Below are 27995 nucleotides of genomic sequence, written 5' to 3'. Positions count from 1 at the left end.
AACGTGTTCTAAACACGTTGCCTGTCTGATATTCAAGATATCGGATTATTGATGGGCTATCATAACCAACATAAATTCAGATCTTTCTTTAAGGTCTTATTTTTGTTCGTTGAGGCAGTGCAATAGGCACATATACCATACATCCAAAAATTTTCAATTGAGAAATGTCTGGTTCTTTACCAAATGCAAGCTGCAATGAGGAATATTTATGATATGCACTTGGTGTGATGCGAATTAATGCAGCAGCATGTAAAATTGCATGTACCTATATAGAAACAGAGAGTTTTTTTTCATAATCATTTTTCTAGCAATCAGTTGTAGACGTTTAATCAATGATTCAGCTAATCAATTTTGTGTATGTACATGAGCAACATGATGCTCAACCATGATTCCTATTGACATACAATAATCATTGAAAGTCTGGGAAGTAAATTCACCAGCATTATCAAGTCTAATTTTCTTAATTGTATAATCGGGAAATTGATTCCACAATTTTATTATTTGCGCAAGTATCTTGTAAATGTCACATTCCGAGTTGATAATAAACATACATGTGACCATCTGCTGGAGGCATCGATCAATACCATAAAATATCTAAATGGTCCACATGATGGATGAATTGGCCCACAAATATCATCTAAGGCCCTGTATTTAATTATCTGGTAATTTGGCATAATTAGAATAATTATTGAGTTGTAAATTAAAATAATTATTTATGCCAAATAATTTTTGAAGTGTGTTAAAAAAATGTATTTTAGAATATCGGAGTTAAAACGATATAAAAATACATATAGAGTTTAAATAACACACGAGAGCAAAATAAATTCAGACCGGGATAAATGGGCTTGGGTTACTACTTTGGTGATCCATTATTATTATTAAATACATACAATACACACATATCTCATTCAAGAAGAGAAAAGAAACGAGAGAAGGAAGAGAAAGGAAAGAAAGAAGGGAACCCAAATTTTCGCAACTCTTGGAGCAGCCGCAGAAAAGTGGCGATATCTCCTCCGTCCGGCGTCCAAATCTTGATCGGTCTGAAGGGGTGTCTTCCTAACATCCTAAGCTTTGATTCAATCAGAAATCGCGAAGTTTGAGCAAGGATTCGGGTAGATCAAAGCTGCTGTTCGGGTGCTATGTTTCTGCGAGAATTCTTCCGATTTTGGGTCAGAGTTTTTGGGTTTCTGCGACTTTTTTAGTTTGAATTTGTAGAAATGACTTATAAGTAAGTTGTAGCTATGTTTGTTAGCTTTCTATAGCCACTGGAATCATCGAATTTGGATAAGAAACGGATTTGATATGATTTTTCTACCAAAATGTGTCAAATCGAATTATGAAATGGTGCTGTGCAGGAAACCTACTGTAATTCGAGTTTTTGTCAATTATGCGCTCTGATTCTGGACTTTTGAGTCAAAAGAACATTGTAGAGCTATGTATTATCTTCGTAATGATATAACATTCGTTAAATTCCATTAAGAATTGAGCAAGTTATGCCCGTTTTTCCGGAACTGCTCAGTGTGTGAGATTCTGTCCGCGAATTCGTAATTAGCAGAGTGTTCTTGGAAATTCTGAGAATAATCTACTGAGATTCTGAAGATGGTTTTAACTGGAGAAACTTAGATAATTGAGTTATCTTTCATTTTCAATTGGCGGATAGTGATTTGAGTTATTATTGAGCGAGATAAGAATTTTATGCTCTTCTGTGGAAAATCAGACATTGGTATAGAATGTAGTTTTCACGATCGGCTTATTGTTGTTTTGTTTAGGCCGAGAGTCTTGAAGAGAAGTTGATATTGGAGTTTCAAGTTGGTATAGGTATGTTACAGCTCGGTAACATACGACGGTAAAACATAAATTATGTTTAGTTGTCATTCTGTGTTACATGGATCGTGTTTATGACTTGTTGACTGTTGTAAATTGTTAAATGCCTTCATTGTGATCTATGTTTATTTATTATGACATATTATTGGCATTTAGCATTGGGCATACAGTTATGACATTCATGTTGAGCCCTATCGTTCTTGTTAGCCCATTTTTGATATCCGTTGTTATCTGGCACTGTTGTTTATCTCGGGATCATTGTGTGGCTGATAGGCCTATACACATGAGACCGTAGATGTGATTGAACAATCCCGTGGTTAGTGCAGCCTTTTGAGGTGTAACATACCGTACTTTTCATACTCAAAATTTGCGGAAAAATTAAAAATTTTCTTGAATGTAAAAATACTTTCAATGTCTGCCATAAAATATCTCAACCAAGTCCCCCATAAGACATAGTTGTTCAAAATAACTACAATAAAAATTTGCTCACAAAAGGTTTGCTCAAAGTATTCCCATCAAAATATGAAATCAGAGTAATTTGACTTTTACATAAAACTTAAACATGGCGGTCCTCGGGTTTAGCCTCCCGCTCAGTCCAAGCCTGTCCCTTGGTCACCACCTCCTGTCTCCTCATCAACATACTCACCTGCATCGATCAAGTCTAGTGAGTCTAAAGACTCAACACGTATAAACTGGAATAACGAGTACTACGTAATAAAATCGCATGCACTTTAAAATAGGACATACATAACTTGATGCTTGAACTTGCATAATGAACTTGGACATATGTATGTACATAACTAGACGTGCCATCAACATAAACTTTCATTAACATACTGCATACTTGAACATACATAACTTCATCATTTTTGCGTAGAGGCATGTTTCAAAACAAGTGACCCATAACATAATAAATGCCTGATCAGACAAACCACAGTACTGGGCTGACAGGGACGTATCCACTGCCACATACATGAGATCCCCGTTCATAATTTAACGGGCTGGTTGGTCCCCGTTCAAAATTTAACGCTTTCCAACCACGATCTAACCCGTTCATAATTTAACGGGCGGATTGGTCCCCGTTCATAATTTAACGCTTTCCAATCCTAAACATAATTTGGTCACAAGACATTTAGCATACCTCCAAAAACTTAAAATATTTTCTTTGCACGTCATACATACTTACTTGGCGTTGAGGGATTCGTTGGAATTCGATTGGGGCCGTTGCTGCAACATACTAACATGAATTTGCATGCTTAACTTGCATAACTAAACGTAGAAATCATACTTGCTCTCGAGTTCAATCATTACTTAGGACGTTCTAAAACTTCCCATGACACGACCTTGACAATCCTTGCGCTAGACCATGCCATCAAACCTCAAAGCATACTAAAATATTTTCCCCAAAATATGCAAGACACGGACCCCGTGCCCAGGTCCGGCTCCGGGTCCGTGTAGGCACTGTAAAATGTGTGTGCAGAAAAGGGGAGACACGGACCCCGTGCTTAGGTCTGTGTAGGGTTCCGTGTAGACTCTGGAAAAAGACATCGAAAAGGAGGAGGGGCACGGACCCCGTGTATAGGTCCGGGTATGGGTCCTGTAGACACTGGAAAAAGGCACTCCGGAAGAACAAAAGGCACGGACCCCGTGCAGAGGTCCGGGTGAGGGTCAGTGTACCTACTGTGAACGCGAACCAACGAAAATTTTGTACATGTTTCGCTTAACTTTCTAGACTCGATTGCACAGACTATGAATTGACACCCCAAGACTCATCTTAGCACGCCATAACATCAAACCAAATTCGTACAAATTCCCAAAGCGACTATGTTCACCCTACGACACATACCATTCAAAACGTAGCAATTGACACCAATTCGTTTCCTACGACTTCTAATGCATTCGAGTGCCTATCGACACTAAACGACGTATCAATTAACATCCCAACATCATACTAATCATACCTAAATGCAGCAACGATCACCCGTTGATCCCCAACGAAGCCTGCAACAAAGAAACTTCAAGAACACAATTTTCGTAAAAGTCGTAGTTTGAGCAGTCCCACGAAAAGCCCCATAACTCACTCAAATTTCATCCAAAAATCTTGAATTTTATATCAAATCGAAGGTATCGAAAGGTTCTAAAATTTTTGAGTTGAAAGTTTTCTCAAAAGCTCGACCGAAAATTCTCAGTTTCAACCAGAACAGTAAAAACGTGATTTTTAGATCTAAAAAGGACTCCAAAAGCGATTTAAACATGATTGCTCAAACTTCTACACAACATACACATGGTTTTTCAGATAAATAACAACGCACGCATAATATGACATGATCGATGCATCAAGAACGGAATATACGTGCCTTTTGATGTATAAAAATACCGATACGACGATACCAAAGCGGAGACGGTGCGATGCTCGATCCGGGACGAACTTGGCGTTAAAATCTTGCGATGAAAACTCTCGAAAATTGATGGAATGGTGAAGGGGGTGGGGCGGCTGCTGAATGCTATGGAACCCTAGGTTTCTCTCCTTTTAAAAATATGAAAATAAGATGTGTAGGGTGTGTTGTGTGTTTTAGTGTGTGTAAAAACATGTAAGTGTGTGTGAGTGTGTATAACGTTTGTGTGGGTTTTTAATTAGGAGAATTTAGTGATAAATTAACTAATTAAAGGTTGACTCACACTAATTTAATCAAACTCCTCTATTAAAATAATTACATACTAGTTTTAAAAGTTCTAAGCTATTAAATTACTAAATACATAAATAAGGCTTTTAAAATACTAAAAACTTAATAAATTATTTAAAATGCCTCAATCTTAACTTAAAATAAAATACCACACTTTAAATTGCTAAAAATCGTCACCGGTCTTTTCCTCGATCCCGCCTCGAATAATCGTTTGAAACATGAAACTCGAAAAGTATTTTAACGTACATCAATTAAACATAAATATTAAAATAATGCAAATTCTTAAATCGTGAATTAAAACCCAAATCAATGAATTAAGCATGCATTAAAACCATTTAATAAAATACATGAGGAATTTAATAACTTGCACGCACGTGGTTCATGTGGATCTCAAATTTTGGGACGTCACAATCTATCCCCCTTAATTTGAATTTCGTCCCCGAAATTCGCTTATCCTCGATAATCCAAAAGTAAGATTCTTAATTCTAGTATCCCAACGATCCACGCTACCGCTGCGCTACTTTGAATAAAATTAAGTCTTATGTTGTCCTTACGTCTCTTCAATCCTAATTAAATTACCTACCAAAAACTTTGTTTGCGAATCACAACTTAAAACGACTTATGGCGTCTTAGTTTTACTTTGCTATGAACTCAAATTCTGAATTTTCTCACAATTCCCAATATTAGGAATAGAGGTTCAAACTTATCGTATCTTACTTTCTCATACCATACCCCTAATGCTCATCGAACTATTACATACGCATTTATACAGTCCAACTTAAGAGGTCTTAGCACCAACGGTTACTGATCAACTTCCATCCTCAGCAATACACTTAAAAGTTAAATCTTATCTTAATCCCCATATGTTAATATTGGCCTACAATCCTTGAATCGAATATTTACCTTACGATACAAACTTACATAACTTAGCTATTTACGAGTACATCCCAAATATAAAATTGTTGCCAACCTTTAATTTCGAGTAACATAAATCCGTAAAACCCCAAAATATATAATATCGATCATCTCCTTAAATAATAAAAACTTTCTAGCATCAATCACAAGCTTAAACTATTTTTTTCACGATTACAATATAATTAAAGCCTAAGACACTTGAGCCTTCCTCATTGGAACGAATGTCCCACTTAGACGTATCCCCAATACTCAATTAATTCTAGCGTATAAAACTTAATAAGCTTCCTTTATTAATAATGGACTAACTCTAATGAATCAACTCCACTTATAACCCATAGAATTCTAGAATCCCCATATCAAGCTTGTAGATTTCTTACTCAATAAAAATCTTACTATTCATTTATTGATAACTTATGTTGAACACCGATAATTCCCTTTGTTTTTATTTCACCTAGAAATTCCGTATGAGCAAATATCCCACAAATTTGAAATTCAACCTTACGCAGTCCAAATAATTTTGGATAACATAATTCCAACACACATATTCACTTATTCTCAAGTTTCTTAATAACCTACAAAAATTTCTCAAGACAAGATGTCTACCTCAATTCTTACATGCGTCGTCTATCAAATAACCTAATCATGAACCATACCCAACCTTCTAGAAAAATCAAATTCCAACAAAGGTACAAGCTTAACTGTTACAATCATGACTAAAACTTATGACACATCAACTTAAGTTCCCAAAAAAAAAATTCGCTAACTCAATGTCTACTCTTATAACTTAGCTAACCGATCAACTTTACCTCAAATCGTTATCACCCTGAATTTTAAATTTGCCGCAACATTAATTCACTAGCGCTTAACTTTTCGAGCCCAATGTCGATTCATCTTACAATCCCCTTGATTACCATTTCTTATAACATTATGATCCAGATACTTCAAGGTTCTAATAATCCCTTCGAGCTTAAATCATCGAAAATTCCTATCATTTAAACCATTTAATTCTCACTTACTGCTAAACTAGTCCCCCAAATTCCTTAAAATTGTAGCATTAATTCATTATTTCCTCAAAATTATCCATTTTGTCCTAAATTTCGGAAATTCCACATTTACCCATAAGTTCTTGATGTTCCTAATTCCATTGTGTAAGTTCCTCGCAACATAAAATTCAAAAATTTTAAGCTTATTAGACCCAAATTCAATTCTCATAGCCTCGAAATTTACTGATTTAACCCAAGTGTTCCTCAAAAATTCGAATTTAATCCCCAAAATTTTCTGAATTTGCAATTTGACCCTTAAAGTTCTCGAACTTACATTTTTGGCCCTACAACTCTTCAAAATTTGCATTTCCGGTCCCCAATAAAATCTTCGATTTTAGTCTCATTAAACCTTAAAATCCTCGAAACTCGGAATTTAATCCCAAACGATAACTTCGAAACTAGTCCCTTAGGATTTTTATCTTTGCACTTAGGTCCTGAAACTATTGGTCATTACCACTAGGTCCTTAAAATTCCCAATTCGTGCAATTAAATCCTTAAATCCAACTAGGGGGAGTATGCATCCTAAATAAATTCTATGTTTGTATACTTCCAAATATCGTCGTAGTCTCAAATAATTAATCCTTACATGGAGTTCTCAAAAAGCAACTCAGCTAGCAACCACAAACCATCAGTATTCTTAGAAAATCTACAAGTCCCAAAAGCATTCGTAATTGTCCAGTTTAACTTATTACCCACAAGTATAACATCAGTACTACTAACCAAAAATTAATATAGACAAATCATTTCAAACTTTTCCAGACGCCCAAAAGCAAAATTCTTGCTCATGTCCAATTCCACCGCACCAGCATGCAAGAAAATTAAATAATTTCTCATTTCATGTCGTAACATGCATAAAATTTTTAAGGATCCAATCTCAATTCATAACGACAGATAAACTTGTACTCTAAAACGTATGTCATGTAAACATACAGGCGGTTGCATTTAAATATGCACATGCTGAAATCATGATTTGAATGCTTAATACATGAAATAATTTTAAATTTTAAAACTTACAGACTTGAAGTGTGACTTCGTGAGCTTCTTGCGACTGGCAGTAGGCGTAACCCTTTACAAGAACACCGCTCTGATACCAACTGTAACGTACCGTACTTTTCATACTCAAAATTTGCGGAAAAATTAAAAATTTTCTTGAATGTAAAAATACTTTCAATGTCTGCCATAAAATATCTCAACCAAGTCCCCCATAAGACATGGTTGTTCAAAATAACTACAATAAAAATTTGCTCACAAAAGGTTTGCTCAAAGTATTCCCATCAAAATATGAAATCAGAGTAATTTAACTTTTACATAAAACTTAAACATGGCGGTCCTCGGGTTTAGCCTCTCGCTCAGTCCAAGCCTGCCCCTTGGTCACCACCTCATGTCTCTTCATCAACATACTCACCTGCATCGATCAAGTCTAGTGAGTCTAAAGACTCAACACGTATAAACTGGAATAAAGAGTACTACGTAATAAAATTGCATGCACTTTAAAATAGGACATACATAACTTGATGCTTGAACTTGCATAATGAACTTGAACATACGTACGTACATACCTAGACGTGCCATCAACATAAACTTTCATTAACATACTGCATACTTGAACATACATAACTTCATCATTTTTGCGTAGAGGCATGTTTCAAAGCAAGTGACCCATAATATAATAAATGCCTGATCAGACAAACCACAGTACTGGGCTGACAGGGACGTATCCACTGCCACATACATGCGATCCCCGTTCATAATTTAACAGGTTGGTTGGTCCCCGTTCATAATTTAACGCTTTCCAACCACGATCTAACTCGTTCATAATTTAACGGGCGGATTGGTCCCCGTTCATAATTTAATGCTTTCCAATCCTAAACATAATTTGGTCACAAGACATTTAGCATACCTCCAAAAACTTAAAATATTTTAAAGTCCAACTTGATTTCATACTTACTTGGCGTTGAGGGATTCGTTGGACTTCGATTGGGGCCGTTGCTGCAACATACTAACATGAATTTGCATACTTAACTTGCATAACTTAACGTAGAAATCATACTTGCTCTCGAGTTCAATCATTACTTAGGACGTTCTAAAACTTCCCATGACACGACCTTGACAATCCTTGCGCTAGACCATGCCATCAAACCTCAAAGCATGCTAAAATATTTTCCCCAAAATATGCAAGACACGGACCCCGTGCCCAGATCAGGCTCTGGGTCCATGTAGGTACTGTAAAATGTGTGTGCAGAAAAAGGGAGACACGAACCCCGTGCTTAGGTCCGTGTAGGGGTCCGTGTAGACTCTGGAAAAAGACATCGAAAAGGAGGAGGGGCACGGACCCCGTGTATAGGTCCGGGTATGGGTCCGTGTAGACACTGGAAAAAGGCACTCCGGAAGAACAAAAGGCACAGACCTCGTGTAGAGGTCCGGGTGAGGGTCCGTGTACCTACTGTGAACGCGAACCAACGAAAATTTTGTATATGTTTCGCTTAACTTTCTAGACTCGATTGCACGGACTATGAATCGACACCCCAAGACTCATCCTAGCACGCCATAACATCAAACCAAATTCGTACAAATTCCCAAAGCGACTATGTTCACCCTACGGCACATACCATTCAAAACGTAGCAATTGACACCAATTCGTTTCCTACGACTTCTAATGCATTCGAGTGCCTATCGACACTAAACGACGTATCAATTAACATCCCAACATCATACTAATCATACCTAGATGCAGCAACGATCACCCGACTATCCCCAACGAAGCCTGCAACAAAGAAACTTCCAGAACACAATTTTCGTAAAAGTCGCAGTTTGAGCAGTCCCACGAAAAGCGCCATAACTCATTCAAATTTCATCCAAAAATCTCGAATATTATATCAAATCGAAGGTATCAAAAAGTTCTACAATTTTTTAGTTGAAAGTTTTCTCAAAATCTTGACCAAAAATTCGCAGTTTCAACCAGAACAGTAAAAACGTGATTTTTAGATCTAAAAAGGACTCCAAAAGCGATTTAAACATGATTGCTCAAACTTCTACACAACATACACATGGTTTTTCACATAAATAACAATGCACGCATAATATGACATGATCGATGCATCAAGAACAGAATATACGTGCCTTTTGATGTATAAAAATACCGATACGATGATACCGAAGCGGAGACGGTGCGAGGCTCGATCCGGGACGAACGTGGCGTTAAAATCTTGCGATGAAAACTCTCGAAAATTGATGGAATGGTGATGGGGGTGGGGCGGCTGCTGAATGCTATGGAACCCTAGGTTTCTCTCCTTTAAAAAATCCAAAAATAAGATGTGTAGGGTGTGTTGTGTGTTTTAGTGTGTGTAAAAACGTGTAAGTTTGTGTGAGTGTGTATAACGTGTGTGTGGGTTTTTAATTAGGAGAATTTAGTACTAAATTAACTAATTAAAATACTAATTAAAGGTTGACACACACTAATTTAATCAAACTCCTTTATTAAAATAATTACATACTAGTTTTAAAAGTTCTAAGCTATTAAATTACTAAATACATAAATAAGGCTTTTAAAATACTAAAAACTTAATAAATTATTTAAAATGCCTCACTCTTAACTTAAAATAAAATACCACACTTTAAATTGTTAAAAATCGTCACTAGTCTTTTCCTCGATCCCGCCTCGAATAATCATCTGAAACATGAAACTCGAAAAGTATTTTAACGTGCATCAATTAAACATAAATATTAAAATAATGCAAATTCTTAAATCGTGAATTAAAACCCAAATCAATGAATTAAGCATGCATTAAAACCATTTAATAAAATAGATAAGGAATTTAATAACTTGCACGCACGTGGTTCATGTGGTTCTCAAATTTCGGGACGTCACATGAGGTGAGCGCTGGGATTGTGTCATCTAGTTCGTTCTGTTGTGCCATCCTTTTATAGCGTATCAGCTGTATGGAGGCCGAGTCAGGGGTGTTTTTCAGCACAGCTTGGCATACCTCGCATACTTGCCAGTGCGGTTTAGCTGCATGACGATGTAGTTCCCTTGTGTTGTTGCTCGAGCATTATTCCAGTTGTTATCGTACCGTTTGTTGGCTCCTGTTATCCCGATTATTCGTTGAGCCTTTCATGCATTACATATTACATTTCATTATATGATTATGCATGATTTATGTTATTGTTGTTATTGTTGAACTGTTTCATACCAGAATCCTTACCTCAGTTGTTTACTGGGGGGGCTGCTGTGGTTGCTTTTTGGGCACCATGGTAGATCTCCCGAGTCGTTTTGCAGCATCAGGCCGAGGTTCCGCCAGTGGAGCTCGGGATTGAGGTTGGATTGCTTGGTTCTGTTCAGTGGAGTCTCCCAGTTAGTCTATATGTATGTCTTGAGTTTTTTTCAGACTTGTATTGTACTTTATTTGCCGGGGAGATGCCCCGTGTATCTGTAGTAGTATTTGGTTGTTTTTGTGATGTTCTGAGTCGACTATGTGATGTTTATGATATGGTGAGCATTTAGTAAGTTTTAATTTCTGTTTATTCCTGGCCAGTGCGGCTATAGGTTGTTAAATTTCGGTTTTGTTTTAATGACTCTAGTTGGAGTATTGTAACGTACCGTATTTTCATACTTAAAATTTGCGAAAAAATTAAAAATTTTCTTTTAAACTAAAAGGAATGCGGAAATGAAATCAAATACAGTCGTCACTACATTCTCCATCAAATAAATATTTGAAATCGACATCGTCAACAAAATTTGCTACACGAAACACCCGTTCCAAAAGTCTTGAAATAAAACATAACATCAGAGTATTTTAAACTGGCATAAAAATCGTAAAATAACATGGGCGGTCCTCGGGTTTAGCCTGCCGCTCAGTCCAAGCCTGCCCCTTGGTCGCCACCTCCTGTCTCAACATCCACATACTCACCTGCATCGATCAAGTCTAGTGAGTCTAAAGACTCAACACGTATAAACTGGGATAACGAGTACTACATAATAAAATCGCATGCATCTTAAAAATAGAACGTACATAACTTGAAACCTGAGCTTGCATGATAACTTGAACTTGCATACATACATAGACATGCCATCACGTGAAACTTTCATAATCATAACTGCACAATTGAGCATACTAAAACATACATGACTTCATCATTTTTCGTAGAGGATGTTTCAAAGCAAGTGACCCATAGCATGATAAACGCCTGATCAGACACACCACAGTACTGGGCTGACAGGGACGTATCCACTGCCGCATACATGAGATCCCCGTTCATAATTTAACGGGCTGGTTGGTCCCCGTTCATAATTTAACGCTTTCCAACCCCGATCTAACCCGTTCATAATTTAACGGGGCGGAGAGGTCCTCGGCCACGTTCACCGACTTCCAAACCCATTCATAATTTGGTCACGAGACAATTAGCATACCTCAAAAACTTAAAATATTTTCTTTGCACGTCATACATACTTACTTGGCGTTGAGGGATTCGTTGGACTTCGACTGGGGCCGTCGCTGCGGTACATACTAGCTTAATTTGCATACTTAGCTTACATAACTTAACGTAGAAATCATACTTACTCTCGAGTTCAATCATTACTTAGGACATTCTATAATTTCCCATGACATGACCTTGATAACCCTTGCACTAAACCAGGACATCAATCTTAAAAGCAACAATATTATTTTTCCCGAAAACGTGAGTACACGGACCCCGACCCCGGGCCCGTGTACATGTCCGTCTACCTACTGCAAAGAAAATGCCCGGAAGAAAGAGGGGCACGGACCCCGTGTCGGGATCCGGAGACAGTCCGTGTCTGTGCGGTGAAAGGTGTCTCGAAGAAAAGGGAAGGCACGGACCCCGTGCCTGCATCCCTGTGAGGGTCCGTGTCCGTGCGCAAATTTGACACCGCGAAGAAAACAAAGGCACGGACCCCGTGTCAAGGTCCGTGTAGACCTCTGTGTACCTACGCGACTTAGAAGCTCACGAAAAGTCTGAACCTGTTGTGCTTAACTCCCTCAACTCGGTGTACAACCCAATAATCAACTTCACGAGCTCATCTTAGGCTACTAAATCAATGACTCGAGCCTATACAACTGTCCCAAAACAACCATACATCACAATCAACCCAACAAAACCCGTGAACAAGACTTTTTGACACAAAATGGTTTTATACGACATTCGATCTCCCAAGCACCTAACGACAAGAAACGATGCTTCAATAAACATCCCAACATCATAAATAATATACCTATACGTAGCAAAGATCACCCGTCGATCCTTGAAAAAGCCTGCAACAATTAAACTTGAAGAGCACATCAATATCATAACTTTTCTGAAAACTCAGTTTGAGCAGTCCCACGAAAAACGCCATAACTCACTCAATTTTCATCCAAAAATCTCGAATTTTATATCAAATCGAAGGCATCGAAAATTTCTACAATTTCCTAGTTGAAAGTTTTCTCAAAATCCCGACGGAAAAATCGCAGTATTTAAAAAGACAGTAAAAATGTGATTTTAGATCTAAAATTAATTCAAAACTGATCCGAATCGTTTTCTGCTCAAACGACGAACGTCACACATATATTTTTACGCATAAAAATTACACAACACATAATATGACAAGATCGATGCAGAAAGAACAGAATATACGTGCCTTTTGATATTTAAAAATACCGTAACGGCGTCACCGAAGCGGAGATAGAAGCGAGGTTGATCCGGGACGAACGTGACGCGATTTTCTTGCAATAAAATCGAACAAAACCTGCTGGAAGGTAACGGGGAAGGGGGCGGCTGCTAGGTTTCTTAGAAACCTAGGTTTTCTTCAAAAAGAATTGAAATAGAAATATGTTTGTGTGTGTGTGTTGTGAGTTGCCGTGAGTTAGTGTGTGAGTTAGGTGTGTGTAAAAGTGTGAGTGTGTGAGTTTAGTGGTTAATTATGGGAATTAAATTGCTTAATAATAAATCGACCACTAATTTAAAGTTAATCAAACCCTAACTCCCTCAATTGCCTTAATTAAAATAACAAACCCACACAAAATGCTAGATTTAAAGGTTTTAAACTCTAAAATCACTAAATAAATAAATTAGGCTTTTAAAAATACTAAAACTAAATAAATTATTTAAAATACCTCATCTTAAACTTAAAATAAAATACCACCCTTTAAAATGCTAAAAATCGTCACCGGTTCTTTCCTCGATCCCGCCTCGAGTAATCCCCTGAACAAGAAAGTCGAAAACATTTAACATGCATCAATTAAACATAAATATTAAAATAATGCAATTTCTTAAATCGTGAACTAAAACTCAAATCAATGAATTAAACATGCATTAAAATCATTTAATAAAATACATAAGGAATTTAATAACTTGCACGCACGTGGTTCACGTGGACCTCAAATTTTCGGGATGTCACAATCTATCCCCCTTAATTTGAATTTCGTCCCCGAAATTCGCTTATCCTCGATAATCCAAAAATTAGATTCTTAATTCTAGTATCTCAACAATCCACGCTACCGCTGCGCTACTCTGATAAAATTTTTTTAAATCTTAGGCTGTCCTTACGTCTTCTTCAATCCTAATCAAATTGCCTACCAGAAACCTCGTTTGCTAATCGCAACTTAAAACGACTTATGGTAACTTAGCTTACTTTACTACGACCTCGAATTCGGACTTTTCTCGTCGTTCTCAATATTAGAAATGAAGGTTCAAACTTATCGTATCTTACCTTCTCTATACTATACATGTAATGTCAATGACCTATTACATTAGCATTTATGCAGTCCAACCTAAGAGGTCTTAGCACCAAAGGTTACTGATCAACTTCCATCCTCAGCAATACACTTACAAGTTAAATCTTATCTTAATCCTCTTAATAATATTGGCCTACAATCCTTGAATCGAATATTTACCTTACGATACAAACTTACATAACTTAGCTATTTACGAGTACGTCTCAAATATAAAATTGTTGCCAACCTTTCATTTCGAGTAACATAAATCCGTAAAACCCCAAAATATATAATATCGATCCTCTCCTTAAATAATAAAAACTTTCTAGCATCAATCACATTCTTAAACTATTCTCTTCACGATTACAATATAGTTAAAGCCTAAGACACTTGAACCTTCCTCATTGGAACGAATGTCCCACTTAGACGTATCCCCAATACTCAATTAATTCTAGCGTAAAAACTTAATAAGTTTCCTTTGTTAATGATGGACTAACTCTAATAAATCAACTCCATTTATAACAAATAGAATTCTAGAATCCCCATATCAAGCTTTTAGATTTCTTACTCAATAAAAATCTTAATATTCATTTATTGATAACTTATGTTGAACACCACTAATTCCCTTTGTTTTTATTTCACCCAAAAATTCCGTATGAGCAAATATCCCATAAATTTGAAATTCAACCTTACGCAGTCCAAATAGTTTTGGATAACATAATTCCAACACACATATTCACTTATTCTCAAGTTTCTTAATAACCTACAAAAAATCCCAAGACAAGATGTCTACCTCAATTCTTACATGCGTCGTCTATTAAATAACCTAATCATCAACCATACCCAACCTTCTAGAAAATCAAATTCCAACAAAGGTACAAGCTTAACTGTTACAATCATGAATAAAACTTATGACACATCGACTTAAGTTCCCAAAAAAAATTTCGCTAACTCAATGTCTACTCTTATAACTTAGCTAAACGATCAACTTTACCTCAAATCGTTATCACCCTGAATTTTAAATTTGCCGCAACATTAATTTCGTTAGCGCTTAACTTTTCGAGCCCAATGTCGATTCTTCTTACAATCCCCTTGATTACCATTTCTTATAATATTATAACCCAGATACTTCAAGGTTCTAATGATCCCTTCGAGCTTAAATCATCGAAAATTCCTATCATTTAAACCATTCAATTCCCACTTACTGCTAAACTAGTCCCCCAAATTCCTTAAAATTGTAGCATTAATTCATTATTTCCTCAAAATTATCCAGTTTGTCCTAAATTTCGGAAATTCCACATTTATCCATAAGTTCTTGGTGTTCCTAATTCCATTGTGTAAGTTCCTCGCAACATAAAATTCAAAAATTTTAAGCTTATTAGACCCAAATTCAATTCTCATAGCCTTGAAATTTACTGATTTAACCCAAGTGTTCCTCAAAAATTCGAATTTAATTCCCAAAATTTTCTGAATTTTCAATTTGACCCCTAAAGTTCTCGAACTTACATTTTTTGCCCTACAACTCTTCAAAATTTGCATTTCCGATCTCCAATAAAATCTTCGATTTTAGTCTCATTAAACCTTAAAATCCTCGAAACTCGGAAATTAATCCCAGACGATAACTTCGAAACTAGTCCCTTATGATTTTTATCTTTGCACTTAGGTCCTGAAACTATTGGTCATTACCACTAGGTCCTTAAAATTCTCAATTCGTCCAATTAAATCTTTAAATCCAACTAGGGGGAGTATGCATCCTAAATAAATTCTATGCTTGTATACTTCCAAATATCGTCGTAGTCTCAAATAATTAATCCTTACATGGAGTTCTCAAAAAGCAACTCAGCTAGCAACCACAAACCATCAGTAATTTCTTAGAAAATCTACAAGTCCCAAAAGCATTCGTAATTGTCAAGTTTAACTTATTACCCACAAGTATAACATCAGTACTACTAACCAAAAATTAATATAGACAAATCATTTCCAACTTTTCCAAACGCCCAAAAGCAAAATTCTTACTCATGTCCGATCCACCACCAGCATGCAAGAAAATTAAATAATTTCTTATTTCATGTCGTAACATGCATAAAAGTTTTAAGGATCCAATCTCAATTCATAACGACAGATAAACATGTACTCTAAAACGTATGTCATGTAAACATACAGGTGGTTGCATTAAAATATGCACATGCTAAAATCATGACTTGAATGCTTAATACATGAAATAATTTAAAATTTTAAAACTTACAGACTCGAGGTGTGACTTCGTGAGCTTCTTGCGACTGGCAGTAGGCGTAACCCTTTACAAGAACACCGCTCTGATACCAACTGTAACGTACCGTATTTTCATACTTAAAATTTGCGGAAAAATTAAAAATTTTCTTTTAAACTAAAAGGAATGCGGAAATGAAATCAAATACAGTCGTCACTACATTCTCCATCAAATAAATATTTGAAATCGACATCGCCAACAAAATTTGCTAAACGAAACACCCGTTCCAAAAGTCTTGAAATAAAACATAACATCAGAGTATTTTAAACTGGCATAAAAATCGTAAAATAACATGGGCGATCCTCGGGTTTAGCCTGCCGCTCAGTCCAAGCCTGCCCCTTGGTCGCCACCTCCTGTCTCAACATCCACATACTCACCTGCATCGATCAAGTCTAGTGAGTCTAAAGACTCAACACGTATAAACTGGGATAACGAGTACTACATAATAAAATCGCATGCATCTTAAAAATAGAACGTACATAACTTGAAACTTGAGCTTGCATGATAACTTGAACTTGCATACATACATAGACGTGCCATCACGTGAAACTTTCATAATCATAACTGCATACTTGAGCATACTAAAACATACATGACTTCATCATTTTTCGTAGAGGATGTTTCAAAGCAAGTGACCCATAGCATGATAAACACCTGATCAGACACACCACAGTATTGGGCTGACAGGGACGTATCCACTGCCGCATACATGAGATCCCCGTTCATAATTTAACGGGCTGGTTGGTCCCCGTTCATAATTTAACGCTTTCCAACCACGATCTAACCCGTTCATAATTTAACGGGGCGGAGAGGTCCTCGGCCACGTTCACCGACTTCCAAACCCATTCATAATTTGTTCACGATACAATTAGCATACCTCAAAAACTTAAAATATTTTCTTTGCACGTCATACATACTTACTTGGCGTTGAGGGATTCGTTGGACTTCGACTGGGGCCTTCGCTGCGGTACATACTAACTTGAATTTTCATACTTAACTTGCATAACTTAACGTAGAAATCATACTTACTCTCGAGTTCAATCATTACTTAGGACATTCTATAATTTCCCATGGCATGACCTTGATAACCCTTGCACTAAACCAGGACATCAATCTTAAAAGCAACAATATTATTTTTCCCGAAAACGTGAGTACACGGACCCCGACCCCGGGCCCGTGTACAGGTCCGTCTACCTACTGCAAAGAAAATGCCCGGAAGAAAGAGGGGCACGGACCCCGTGTCGGGATCCGGAGACAGTCCGTGTCTGTGCGGTGAAAGGTGTCTCGAAGAAAAGGGAAGGCACGGACCCCGTGCCTGCATCCCTGTGAGGGTCCGTGTCCGTGCGCAAATTTGACACCGCGAAGAAAACAAAGGCACGGACCCCGTGTCAAGGTCCGTGTAGACCTCTGTGTACCTACGCGACTTAGAAGCTCACGAAAAGTCTGAACCTGTTGTGCTTAACTCCCTCAACTCGGTGTACAACCCAATAATCAACTTCACGAGCTCATCTTAGGCTACTAAATCAATGACTCGAGCCTATACAACTGTCCCAAAACAACCATACATCACAATCAACCCAACAAAACCCGTGAACAAGACTTTTTGACACAAAATGGTTTTATACGACATTCGATCTCCCAAGCACCTAACGACAAGAAACGATGCTTCAATAAACATCCCAACATCATAAATAATATACCTATACGTAGCAAAGATCACCCGTCGATCCTTGAAAAAGCCTGCAACAATTAAACTTGAAGAGCACATCAATATCATAACTTTTCTGAAAACTCAGTTTGAGCAGTCCCACGAAAAACGCCATAACTCACTCAATTTTCATTCAAAAATCTCGAATTTTATATCAAATCGAAGGCATCGAAAATTTCTACAATTTCCTAGTTGAAAGTTTTCTCAAAATCCCGACGGAAAAATCGCAGTATTTAAAAAGACAGTAAAAATGTGATTTTAGATCTAAAATTAATTCAAAACTGATCCGAATCGTTTTCTGCTCAAACGACGAACGTCACACATATATTTTTACGCATAAAAATTACACAACACATAATATGACAAGATCGATGCAGAAAGAACAGAATATACGTGCCTTTTGATATTTAAAAATACCGTAACGGCGTCACCGAAGCGGAGATAGAAGCGAGGTTGATCCGGGACGAACGTGACGCGATTTTCTTGCAATAAAATCGAACAAAACCTGCTGGAAGGTAACGGGGAAGGGGGCGGCTGCTAGGTTTCTTAGAAACCTAGGTTTTCTTCAAAAAGAATTGAAATAGAAATATGTTTGTGTGTGTGTGTTGTGAGTTGCCGTGAGTTAGTGTGTGAGTTAGGTGTGTGTAAAAGTGTGAGTGTGTGAGTTTAGTGGTTAATTATGGGAATTAAATTGCTTAATAATAAATCGACCACTAATTTAAAGTTAATCAAACCCTAACTCCCTCAATTGCCTTAATTAAAATAACAAACCCACACAAAATGCTATATTTAAAGGTTTTAAACTCTAAAATCACTAAATAAATAAATTAGGCTTTTAAAAATACTAAAACTAAATAAATTATTTAAAATACCTCATCTTAAACTTAAAATAAAAAACCACCCTTTAAATTGCTAAAAATCGTCACCGGTTCTTTCCTCGATCCCGCCTCGAGTAATCCCCTGAACAAGAAACTCGAAAACATTTAACATGCATCAATTAAACATAAATATTAAAATAATGTAATTTCTTAAATCGTGAATTAAAACTCAAATCAATGAATTAAACATGCATTAAAATCATTTAATAAAATACATAAGGAATTTAATAACTTGCACGCACGTGGTTCACGTGGACCTCAAATTTTCGGGACGTCACAAGTATATTCTGATATAAACTGCTGCTTGAGTTTTCGGGATGTCCTATTTACGGGGAGGTCATGCCGAAGCCCTGAGGTCCGTTTTAAAGTATTTTAAACATTTTTCCGCTGCAGCTTTAAGTTAAACCATTATTGTTTGATCATTAATTGTCATTAGAGTAAATGGGCCTCACATCTTGGTATCAGAGCGTAAACTGGGATACGCTCGAACTAGAGTCTAGGACACTCGAGTCTTGGCACTAAAATGGTTGTTGCGCCTGTGTATGCTACTTGATAACATGCTTATGTGATTATATGATTTGTTTACTTCCATTCTAATTGTTTTGGTGTTTTATCGTATAGAATGGAAGGAGGTGGAGAAACTCCAGTTGATGAGATTCCTTTAGCTCGAGGTCGAGGTCGTGGACGTGGTAGACCTCGTGTCTGTGTTGTTGATGATACTTTTGTTGAGCAAGCTGCTGATCATCTAGAGCAGCTTAGGATGGATGAGTTAGTTGCGCGTTTCCATTCTATGCATCCTCCTCGATTCAGTGGTTCAGAGGGAGCTGAGAAAGCTGAGTTATGAATTTCTGAGATTGAGGAATTGTTTGATTTGATTGAGTATCCTCCAGAGTGTCGATTGAGATTAGCTGTGCATTAGTTGAAAGAACGTGCTATAATGTGGTGGTCTACTACATTAATGACTTTAGATGCTCAGAGGATCATTCCATCATGGGATATATTCAAGCTGAAGTTTAAGGAAAGTTATTGTCCTCCATCATTCTACAGTTCTAAGGCTTCTGAGTTTCATAACCTGAAACAAGGCGATATGTCAGTTGCGGATTATGCGGATAATTTTTATGCTATGCTGAGATATGCTCCTCATGTGACCGCGAGTCAGGTTGCTGTCGTCGAAAGTTTCATTGAAGGGTTGAACGATCATATGCACCCTTTTGTTTCTACCGGTAAGCCACTGAATTATCTTGAAGCGGTGGAAATAGCAAAAAGGGCTGAAGCTAGTCTTAAGAGGAGTGGCAATCGAGTTCCTACCCAACATCATCAGTCGGGGAGACAACAATTCAGTTCATATGGTTCTGCATCTCTTCGTCCGCGTGGGAAACAATTTAAGAAGCCTGGTTCTAGTTCTTCGAGTTCAGGGAGTTCGGGGAACCGTGGGGGATATCGATATAGTGGACCTTACTGTGATCACTGTGGAGGCAAGCATTCCAGTAATCAGTGTGTTGGAGTTCAAGGGGTTTGTAATGTTTGTGGTCGGCCGGGCCATTTTGCTAGAGTCTGTCCTAGTAAGACGGGGAAATCAGCCCAGGCAGGCAGTGGAGCTCAAGGTAATAGAATTCCATCTGCGTCCCAGTCTTCCCATCAGCCTAGTCGCTCTTTGCATCAGAGCAGAGGGCAAGGTGGTCAACAAAATCAGTCATCTGTTCATGTATTTGCCTTGACTGAGGATGAGGCTCAGGCAGCTCCAGGTACTGTCATTACCGGTAATTGTACTCTATGTGGTTTTATAGCACGAGTGTTATTTGATACTGGAGCATCTCATTCCTTTGTTTCTCATGCATTCGTTGTTTCGCATGATCTTCGCACCACTAGTATGAATTTCAATCTATCTGTTGCTACTCCGATGGGCAAAATGATTATCACTGATAATGTGGTGTTCAATGTGATTTTGTTTCACGCTGAAAACGTTCTATATTTGAATCTCATAGTTCTACCTATGCATGACTTTGATTGTATCGTTGGTATGGATGTTTTGACTGCAAATCGTGCCACTGTTGACTGTTATCGAGAAATAGTTCGTTTCAGACCTAGCTTTGCTCCTAAATGGAATTTCTATGGTCGTGGTTTCTCAAGCCAAGATTCCTCTAGTTTCTGCCATTGAAATGAATCGATTGTTAGATTCTGGTCATGAAGGTTTTCTGGTTTATGTTGTTGACCTATCGCAAGATAAGCGACGGATTTCTGATATTCCTGTAGTCTGTGAGTTTCCTGATGTGTTTCCAGAAGAGATTCCTGGTTTTCCACCAGAACGAGAAGTTAAGTTCAGTATCGAATTAATGCCAGGAACTGAACCCATATCTCGAGCACTATATCGTTTAGCCCCTGTTGAGCTGAAAGAACTGAAAGAACAATTGCAGGATTTGTTGAGTAAAGGTTCTATTCGTCCGAGTTCTTCACTGTGGGGTGCACCGATTCTATTTGTCAAGAAGAAAGATGGTACGATGCGGATGTGTATTTATTATCGGCAATTGAATAAGTTTACTGTCAAGAATAAATATCCACTCCCTAGGATTGATGACTTATTTGATCAGTTGCAAGGTACTTCGGTGTATTCTAATATTGATCTCCATTCTGGGTACCATCAAGTGCGAGTTAGACAAGAAGATGTGCCAAAAACAGCTTTTCGCACGAGATACGGACACTTTGAATTTTTGGTTATGCCTTTTGGTTTGACCAATGCTCCTGCTGTGTTTATGGACTTGATGAATCGAGTATTTCGTAAATATCTCGATCGTTTTGTGATTGTATTCATCGATGATATTCTTGTTTATTCCAAGTCCGAGGAAGAGCATGCCAAACATTTGAGGATAGTTCTTCGAATTCTTCAAAAGAAGCAGTTGTACGCCAAGCTATCCAAGTGAGAGTTTTGGCTAGATAGAGTTGTGTTTCTGGGCCATGTCATATCTCAACATGGTATTTCTGTCGATCCAAGTAAAGTAGAAGCAGTTCTGAACTGGGCACGACCGACCAATGTGCCAGAGATTCGTAGTTTCATGGGTTTAGCTGGTTATTACCGGAGATTTATCGAAAATTTCTCAAAGATTGCTAGACCTATCACTCAACTGACTCAGAAAAATCAGAGATTCATTTGGTCTGATGAATGTGAGTCAAGTTTTGTCGATTTGAAGAAGAGATTGACTTCTGCACCAGTTCTTACGATTCCAAGTGGTTCTGGAGGATTTGTGGTTTGCACTGATGCATCTAATCGAGGTCTAGGTTGTGTTCTGATGCAGCATGGCAGAGTTGTGGCCTATGATTCTCGTTAGTTGAAACTGCATGAATCTAAGTATCCTGTTCATGACTTGGAATTGGCTGCTATCGTTTTTGCTCTCAAGATTTGGAGACATTATTTGTTTGGGGAGCAATTTGTAATCTATTCTGATCACAAGAGTTTGAAGTATTTGTTCTCTCAGTCAGATCTGAATATGAGACAGAGACTTTGGATGAATCTTTTGAAAGATTATGATTGTGAGATCCAGTATCATCCAGGAAAAGTGAATGTCATTGCCGATGCTTTGAGTCGTAAGGTTGTTGACGTTAATTTATCTTCGATTCATGTTTCTAATTTACGAGAGGATATTTGCACCTCTGGGTTGGATTTTCAAATCCAAGGTAATGCTGTTTGTGTATCTCAGATTTCTGTTGAGCTAGAGTTGATTCAGATTGTAAAGTCGGCTCAGAAAAATGATGATCGAGTTCTGAAATCTTATGAGTTAGTATCTCAAGGACACCAATCTAGTTTCTCAATTCACTCAGATGATTCTCTTCGGTTGAATGGTAGACTGGTTGTCCCAGATATTCCTGAATTGCGTACAACCATCCTTAAAGAAGCTCATTGTACTCGATATAGTATCCACCCAGGAGGAAGGAAAATGTATCATATTCTACGGCCTCAGTTTTGGTGGAAGAATATAAAAAAGGATGTGGCTGATTTTGTGTCTCGTTGTATGATCTGTCAGCAAGTCAAAGCGGAACGAATTAGACCGGAAGGATTACTGCATAGCCTTGAGGTTCCTCAGTGGAACTGGGATCACGTGGCTATGGATTTTGTCACGCATTTTCCACGTACTTCTCGTCATTTCGATGCCATTTGGATGATTGTCGATAGGTTATCTAAATCGGCACATTTTATTCCGTATGAGAGGACGTATTCGTACAAGAAAATGGCTCGTCTGTATATTGAAAATGTTGTTAGACTTCATGGAGTTCCAGTTGCAATAGTCTCAGATCGTGACCCTAGATTCACATCAAAGTTTTGGACTAGTTTTCAAAAAGAAATGGGTACACGACTTGCAATGAGTACTGCGTACCATCCTCAGACAGATGGTCAGATAGAGCGTACTATTCAGACACTCGAGGATCTGCTTCGAGCTGTAGTCATGGATTTTAAAGACAGTTGGCAGGAAGCTTTACCACTAGTAGAATTTTCATATAACAACATTTTCTAGGTGACTATTGGTATGGATCCTTTTGAAGCTTTGTACGGCAGACGATGTCGATCACCTCTTTGTTGGGATGAATTTGGTGAGAAGCAGTTGACTGGACCTGATATTGTTCAGGAAATGCATGATAAAGTCCAGTTGATTCGTCAAAAAGTGAAAGATGCCCAAGATCGTCAAGCTAGTTATGTTAACAGACGTCGTCTACCTCTAGAGTTTCAAGTTAGAGATTTTGTGTTTCTGAGAATCTCTCCGTTTATAGGTGTTGTTCGTTTTGGTATGAGAGGTAAGTTGTCACCTCGTTTCGTTGGCCCCTACGAGATTGTTGCGCGTATTGGGACTTGCACTTATTGTTTGGATTTGCCCCAGTCTTTATCTGGCATCCATGATGTTTTCCATGTTTCTATTTTGCGTAAGTATGAGCCCGATCCGTCTCATGTGATTCAGCCTGATGAGGTTGAACTTGATCTGTCTCTATCGTATACTGAGTATCCTGTTTGTATCTTGGATCGTAAAGATAAAATTTTACGCAATAAAGTTATACCACTTGTACGTGTTCAGTGGTCGAGGCATGGTGTAGAAGAATCAACGTGGGAAACAGAAGAGAAGATGAGAGCATCTTATACATATCTGTTTGATTCTTAATAATGTATTGTTGGTTTCGTATCGTGTGTAAGATGTATGTGTGTAAACAGAAATTTCGAGGACGAAATTTGTTTTAAGGGGTTGAGTAGTGTAAGGTCCTGTATTTAATTATCCGGTAATTTGGAATAATTAGAATAATTATTGAGTTGTAAATTAAAATAATTATTTATGCCAAATAAATTTTAGAAGTGTGTTAAAAAAATGCATTTTAGAATATCGGAGTTAAAACGATATAAAAATATATATAGAGTTTAAATAACACACGAGAGCAAAATAAATTCAGACCGGGATAAATGGGCTTGGGTTACTACTTTGGTGATCCATTATTATTATTAAATACATACAATACACACATATCTCATTCAAGAAGAGAAAAGAAACGAGAGAAGGAAGAGAAAGGAAAGAAAGAAGGGAACCCAAATTTTCGCAACTCTTGGAGCAGCCGAAGAAAAGTGGCGATATCTCCTCCGTCTGGCGTCCAAATCTCGATCGGTCTGAAGGGGTGTCTTCCTAACATCCTAAGCTTTGATTCAAGTCAGAAATCGTGAAGTTTGAGCAAGGATTCGGGTAGATCGAAGCTGCTGTTCGGGTGCTATGTTTCTGCGAGAATTCTTCCGATTTTGGGTGAGAGTTTTTGGGTTGCTGCGACTTTTGTAGTTTGAATTTGTAGAAATGACTTATAAATAAGTTGTAGTTATGTTTGTTAGCTTTCTATAGCCACTAGAATCATCGAATTTGGATAAGAAACAGATTTGATATGATTTTTCTACCAAAATGTGTCAAATCGAATTATGAAATGGTGTTGTGCAGAACACCAACTGTAATTCGAGTTTTTTTCAACTATGCGCTCGGATTCTGGACTTGTGATTCAAAAGAAAGTTGTAGAGCTATGTGTTATCTTCGTAATGATATAAAATTCGTTAAATTCCATTAAGAATTGAGCAAGTTATGCCCGTTTTTTTGGAACTGCTCAGTGTGTGAGATTCTGTTCCCGAATTCGTAAGTAGCAGAGTGTTCTTGGAAATTCTGAGAAAAATCTACTGAGATTCTGATGATGGTTTTAACTGGAGAAACTTAGATAATTGAGTTATCCAATTGGCGGATAGTGATTTGAGTTATTATTGAGCGAGATATGAATTTTATGCTCTTCTGTGCAAAATCGGACATTGGTATGGAATGTAGTTTTCACGATCGGCTTATTGTGGTTTTGTTTAGGCCGAGAGTCTTGAAGAGAAGTTGATATTGGAGTTTCAAGTTGGTATATGTATGTTACAGCTCAGTAACATACGACGGTAAAACATAAATTATGTTTAATTGTCATTCTGTGTTACATGGATCGTGTTTATGACTTGTTGACTGTTGTAAATTGTTAAATGCCTTCATTGTGATCTATGTTTATTTATTATGACATATTATTGGCATTTAACATTGGACATACAGTTATGACATTCATGTTGAGCCTTATCGTTCTTGTTAGTCCATTGTTGATATCTGTTGTTATCTGGCACTGTTGTTTATCTCGGGATCATTGTGTGGCTGATAGGCCTATACACATGAGACCGTAGATGTGATTGAACAATCCCGTGGTTAGTGCAGCCTTTTGAGGTGAGCGCTGGGATTGTGTCATCTAGTTCGTTCTGTTGTGCCATCCTGTTATAGCGTATCAACTGTATGGAGGCCGAGTCAAGGGTGTTTTTCAGCACAGCTTGGCATACCTCGCATACTTGGCAGGGCGGTTTAGCTGCATGACGATGTAGCTCCCTTGTGTTGTTGCTCGAGCATTATTCAAGTTGTTATCGTACCGTTTGTTGGCTCCTGTTATCCAGATTATTCGTTGAGCCTTTCATGCATTACATATTACATTTCATTATATGATTATGCATGATTTATGTTATTGTTGTTATTGTTGAACTGTTTCATACCAGAATCCTAACCTCAGTTGTTTACTGGGGGGCTGTTGTGGTTGCTTTTTGGGCACCATGGTAGATCTCCCGAGTCGTTTTGCAACATCAGGCCGAGGTTCCGCCAGTGGAGCTCGGGATTGAGGTTGGATTGCTTGGTTATGTTCAGTGGAGCCTCCCAGTTAGTCTATATGTATGTCTTGAGTTTTTTTCAGACTTGTATTGTACTTTATTTTCCGGGGAGATGCCCCGTGTATCTGTAGTAGTATTTGGTTGTTTTTTGTGATGTTCTGAGTCGACTATGTGATGTTTATGATCTGGTGAGCATTTGGTAAGTTTTAATTTCTGTTTAGTCCTGGCCAGTGCGGCTATAGGTTGTTAAATTTTGGTTTTGTTTTAATGACTCTAGTTGGAGTATATTTTGATATAAACTGCTGCTTGAGTTTTCGGGATGTCCTATTTACGGGGAGGTCATGCTGAAATTTTTCTAGGCCCTGAGGTCCGTTTTAATGTATTTTAAACATTTTTCCGCTGCAGCTTTAAGTTAAACCATTATTGTTTGATCATTAATTGTCATTAGAGTAAATGGGCCTCACATATCACCCTGAACACGTTCAAGAAACATGGGTGATTCAGTTTGGATTTTAGCTGGTGATGGTCTTATAATGAGTTTTTTGTTATTGTGTTTATAACATATTTACTCAAGTGTGATGTTATTAAACAAAAAGCAAACTGAAACCGAATTATGCACAAACTGAATTTTTGGCAAGCTTTAGTGTTTTGATGATATCTCTCAGCTTGATGATTCAAATGACAATCCGTCAACTTGACTGATTCGAAAACTCAATTTGATACAAGTCGTATTTTCGTGTCAGTTGGGCAAAATCGGATGTTATCAAGGTCTAACAGATCGCTGAATTACCAAACTGATTGCACGAAAACAACAATCAGTTTGGTATGAGCAGTTGCCGTATTTTGGTCATATCTCTTAGCTCAGTTATTGTAATAAAGCGATTCAGTATGCTTTGGAAAGATAAGACGGTGTTATACAATTCAACATCAAAAGTAAAAGTCTGAATCGAAGCTTAAGATGCTGATAAATGACGATGAAGCTCCCGGTTCTGTACAAACTGAAATCAGTCTAGCTGATTTCAAAACACCAGCTGAAATTGAACGAGTTGAACTGAACCAGACCAGCTGAAACTGAACCGAACCTGTTAAATTGAACTAGACCAACTGAAACTGAACCAGATCAGTTAAACTGAACCAACAACTGGCCAACTAAACTAAACTGAACCAGCTGCTGACCAATTGAATTGAACGATCAGCTGAGTTGACCAGTTTAAGCACAGCAAGGTGAATTTGACCGTTGCAATTTCAGAAACAGTAAAGAAAATTTCCAAGCGGTCATATTCTTGTGTCTAAAGTATATATCATTGTTCGGGCTTATAAATACAACATATTGAAGATCAAACCAGATCTTTTAAAGGGGATTCCAAGTATGGATAGTTAGCATGAGTATATCAGTTAGTTGAGAGCACAAGCCCTTGTGTGAGGATACATTTGAGACGTAACACTGTAAATGATAAATTCGTCACACACAATCACTCAAACATATACAAGAAAGTTGAACTTCAAATATTAGTTGAGTGAATCTTTACACAAAGACGTAAAAACATTGTGTTTGTAGTCTTTGCATATGAGAGATTAAACAATATGCTAATTGTGATGTGTTGCCTAAAATCTTGAGTGCTATGAGTCTAGTTGGGTGCTGCCCTTTCGGATCGGGTTTGTACAAGTAGTTGTATAAATCAAAGTATTTTAGTGAATCTTTCCCAAGGGGAAGAAGGAGTGATGTAGGAGCATTTGAAGTCTCCGAACATCCATAAACAAATTCGTGTATATTTATTTTTTGCATTTACT

General features: G+C 37.6%; 1 protein-coding gene across 5 annotated transcripts; it reads left to right on the top strand.

Moving 5' to 3' along the window:
• The first annotated feature begins 965 nt into the window (after positions 1-965).
• Positions 966-26634, top strand: LOC140808408 (uncharacterized). 5 transcript variants are annotated; one of them, XR_012112875.1, is made up of 3 exons: positions 966-1169; positions 1770-1818; positions 10722-11043. XR_012112875.1 is itself a non-coding variant. In XM_073165533.1 (3 exons), the coding sequence occupies exon 3, from the start codon at positions 19968-19970 to the stop codon at positions 21186-21188; it is 1221 nt and encodes a 406-aa protein (XP_073021634.1). In that variant the 5' UTR covers positions 966-1169; positions 1770-1818; positions 19652-19967; the 3' UTR covers positions 21189-21401. The 5 variants fall into 5 exon arrangements, 4 of the variants coding, with proteins under 4 accessions (XP_073021634.1, XP_073021637.1, XP_073021635.1 ...); XM_073165533.1 differs by lacking the exon at positions 10722-11043 and adding an exon at positions 19652-21401; XM_073165536.1 differs by lacking the exons at positions 966-1169; positions 1770-1818; positions 10722-11043 and adding exons at positions 19406-20775; positions 25387-25435; positions 26158-26634.
• The last annotated feature ends 1361 nt before the right edge of the window (positions 26635-27995 follow it).

Source organism: Primulina eburnea, chromosome 12, assembly GCF_022965805.1.
Source record: "Primulina eburnea isolate SZY01 chromosome 12, ASM2296580v1, whole genome shotgun sequence".
Classification (NCBI taxonomy): domain Eukaryota; kingdom Viridiplantae; phylum Streptophyta; class Magnoliopsida; order Lamiales; family Gesneriaceae; genus Primulina; species Primulina eburnea.
Note: the sequence above shows the minus strand (reverse complement) of the source record. Positions and strands in the feature narration are given on the sequence as shown.

Bases quoted from the DNA above. Each gene is read 5' to 3' on its own strand.
- LOC140808408 (XM_073165533.1), top strand. From the start codon at position 19,968: ATGTGGTGGTCTACTACATTAATGACTTTAGATGCTCAGAGGATCATT.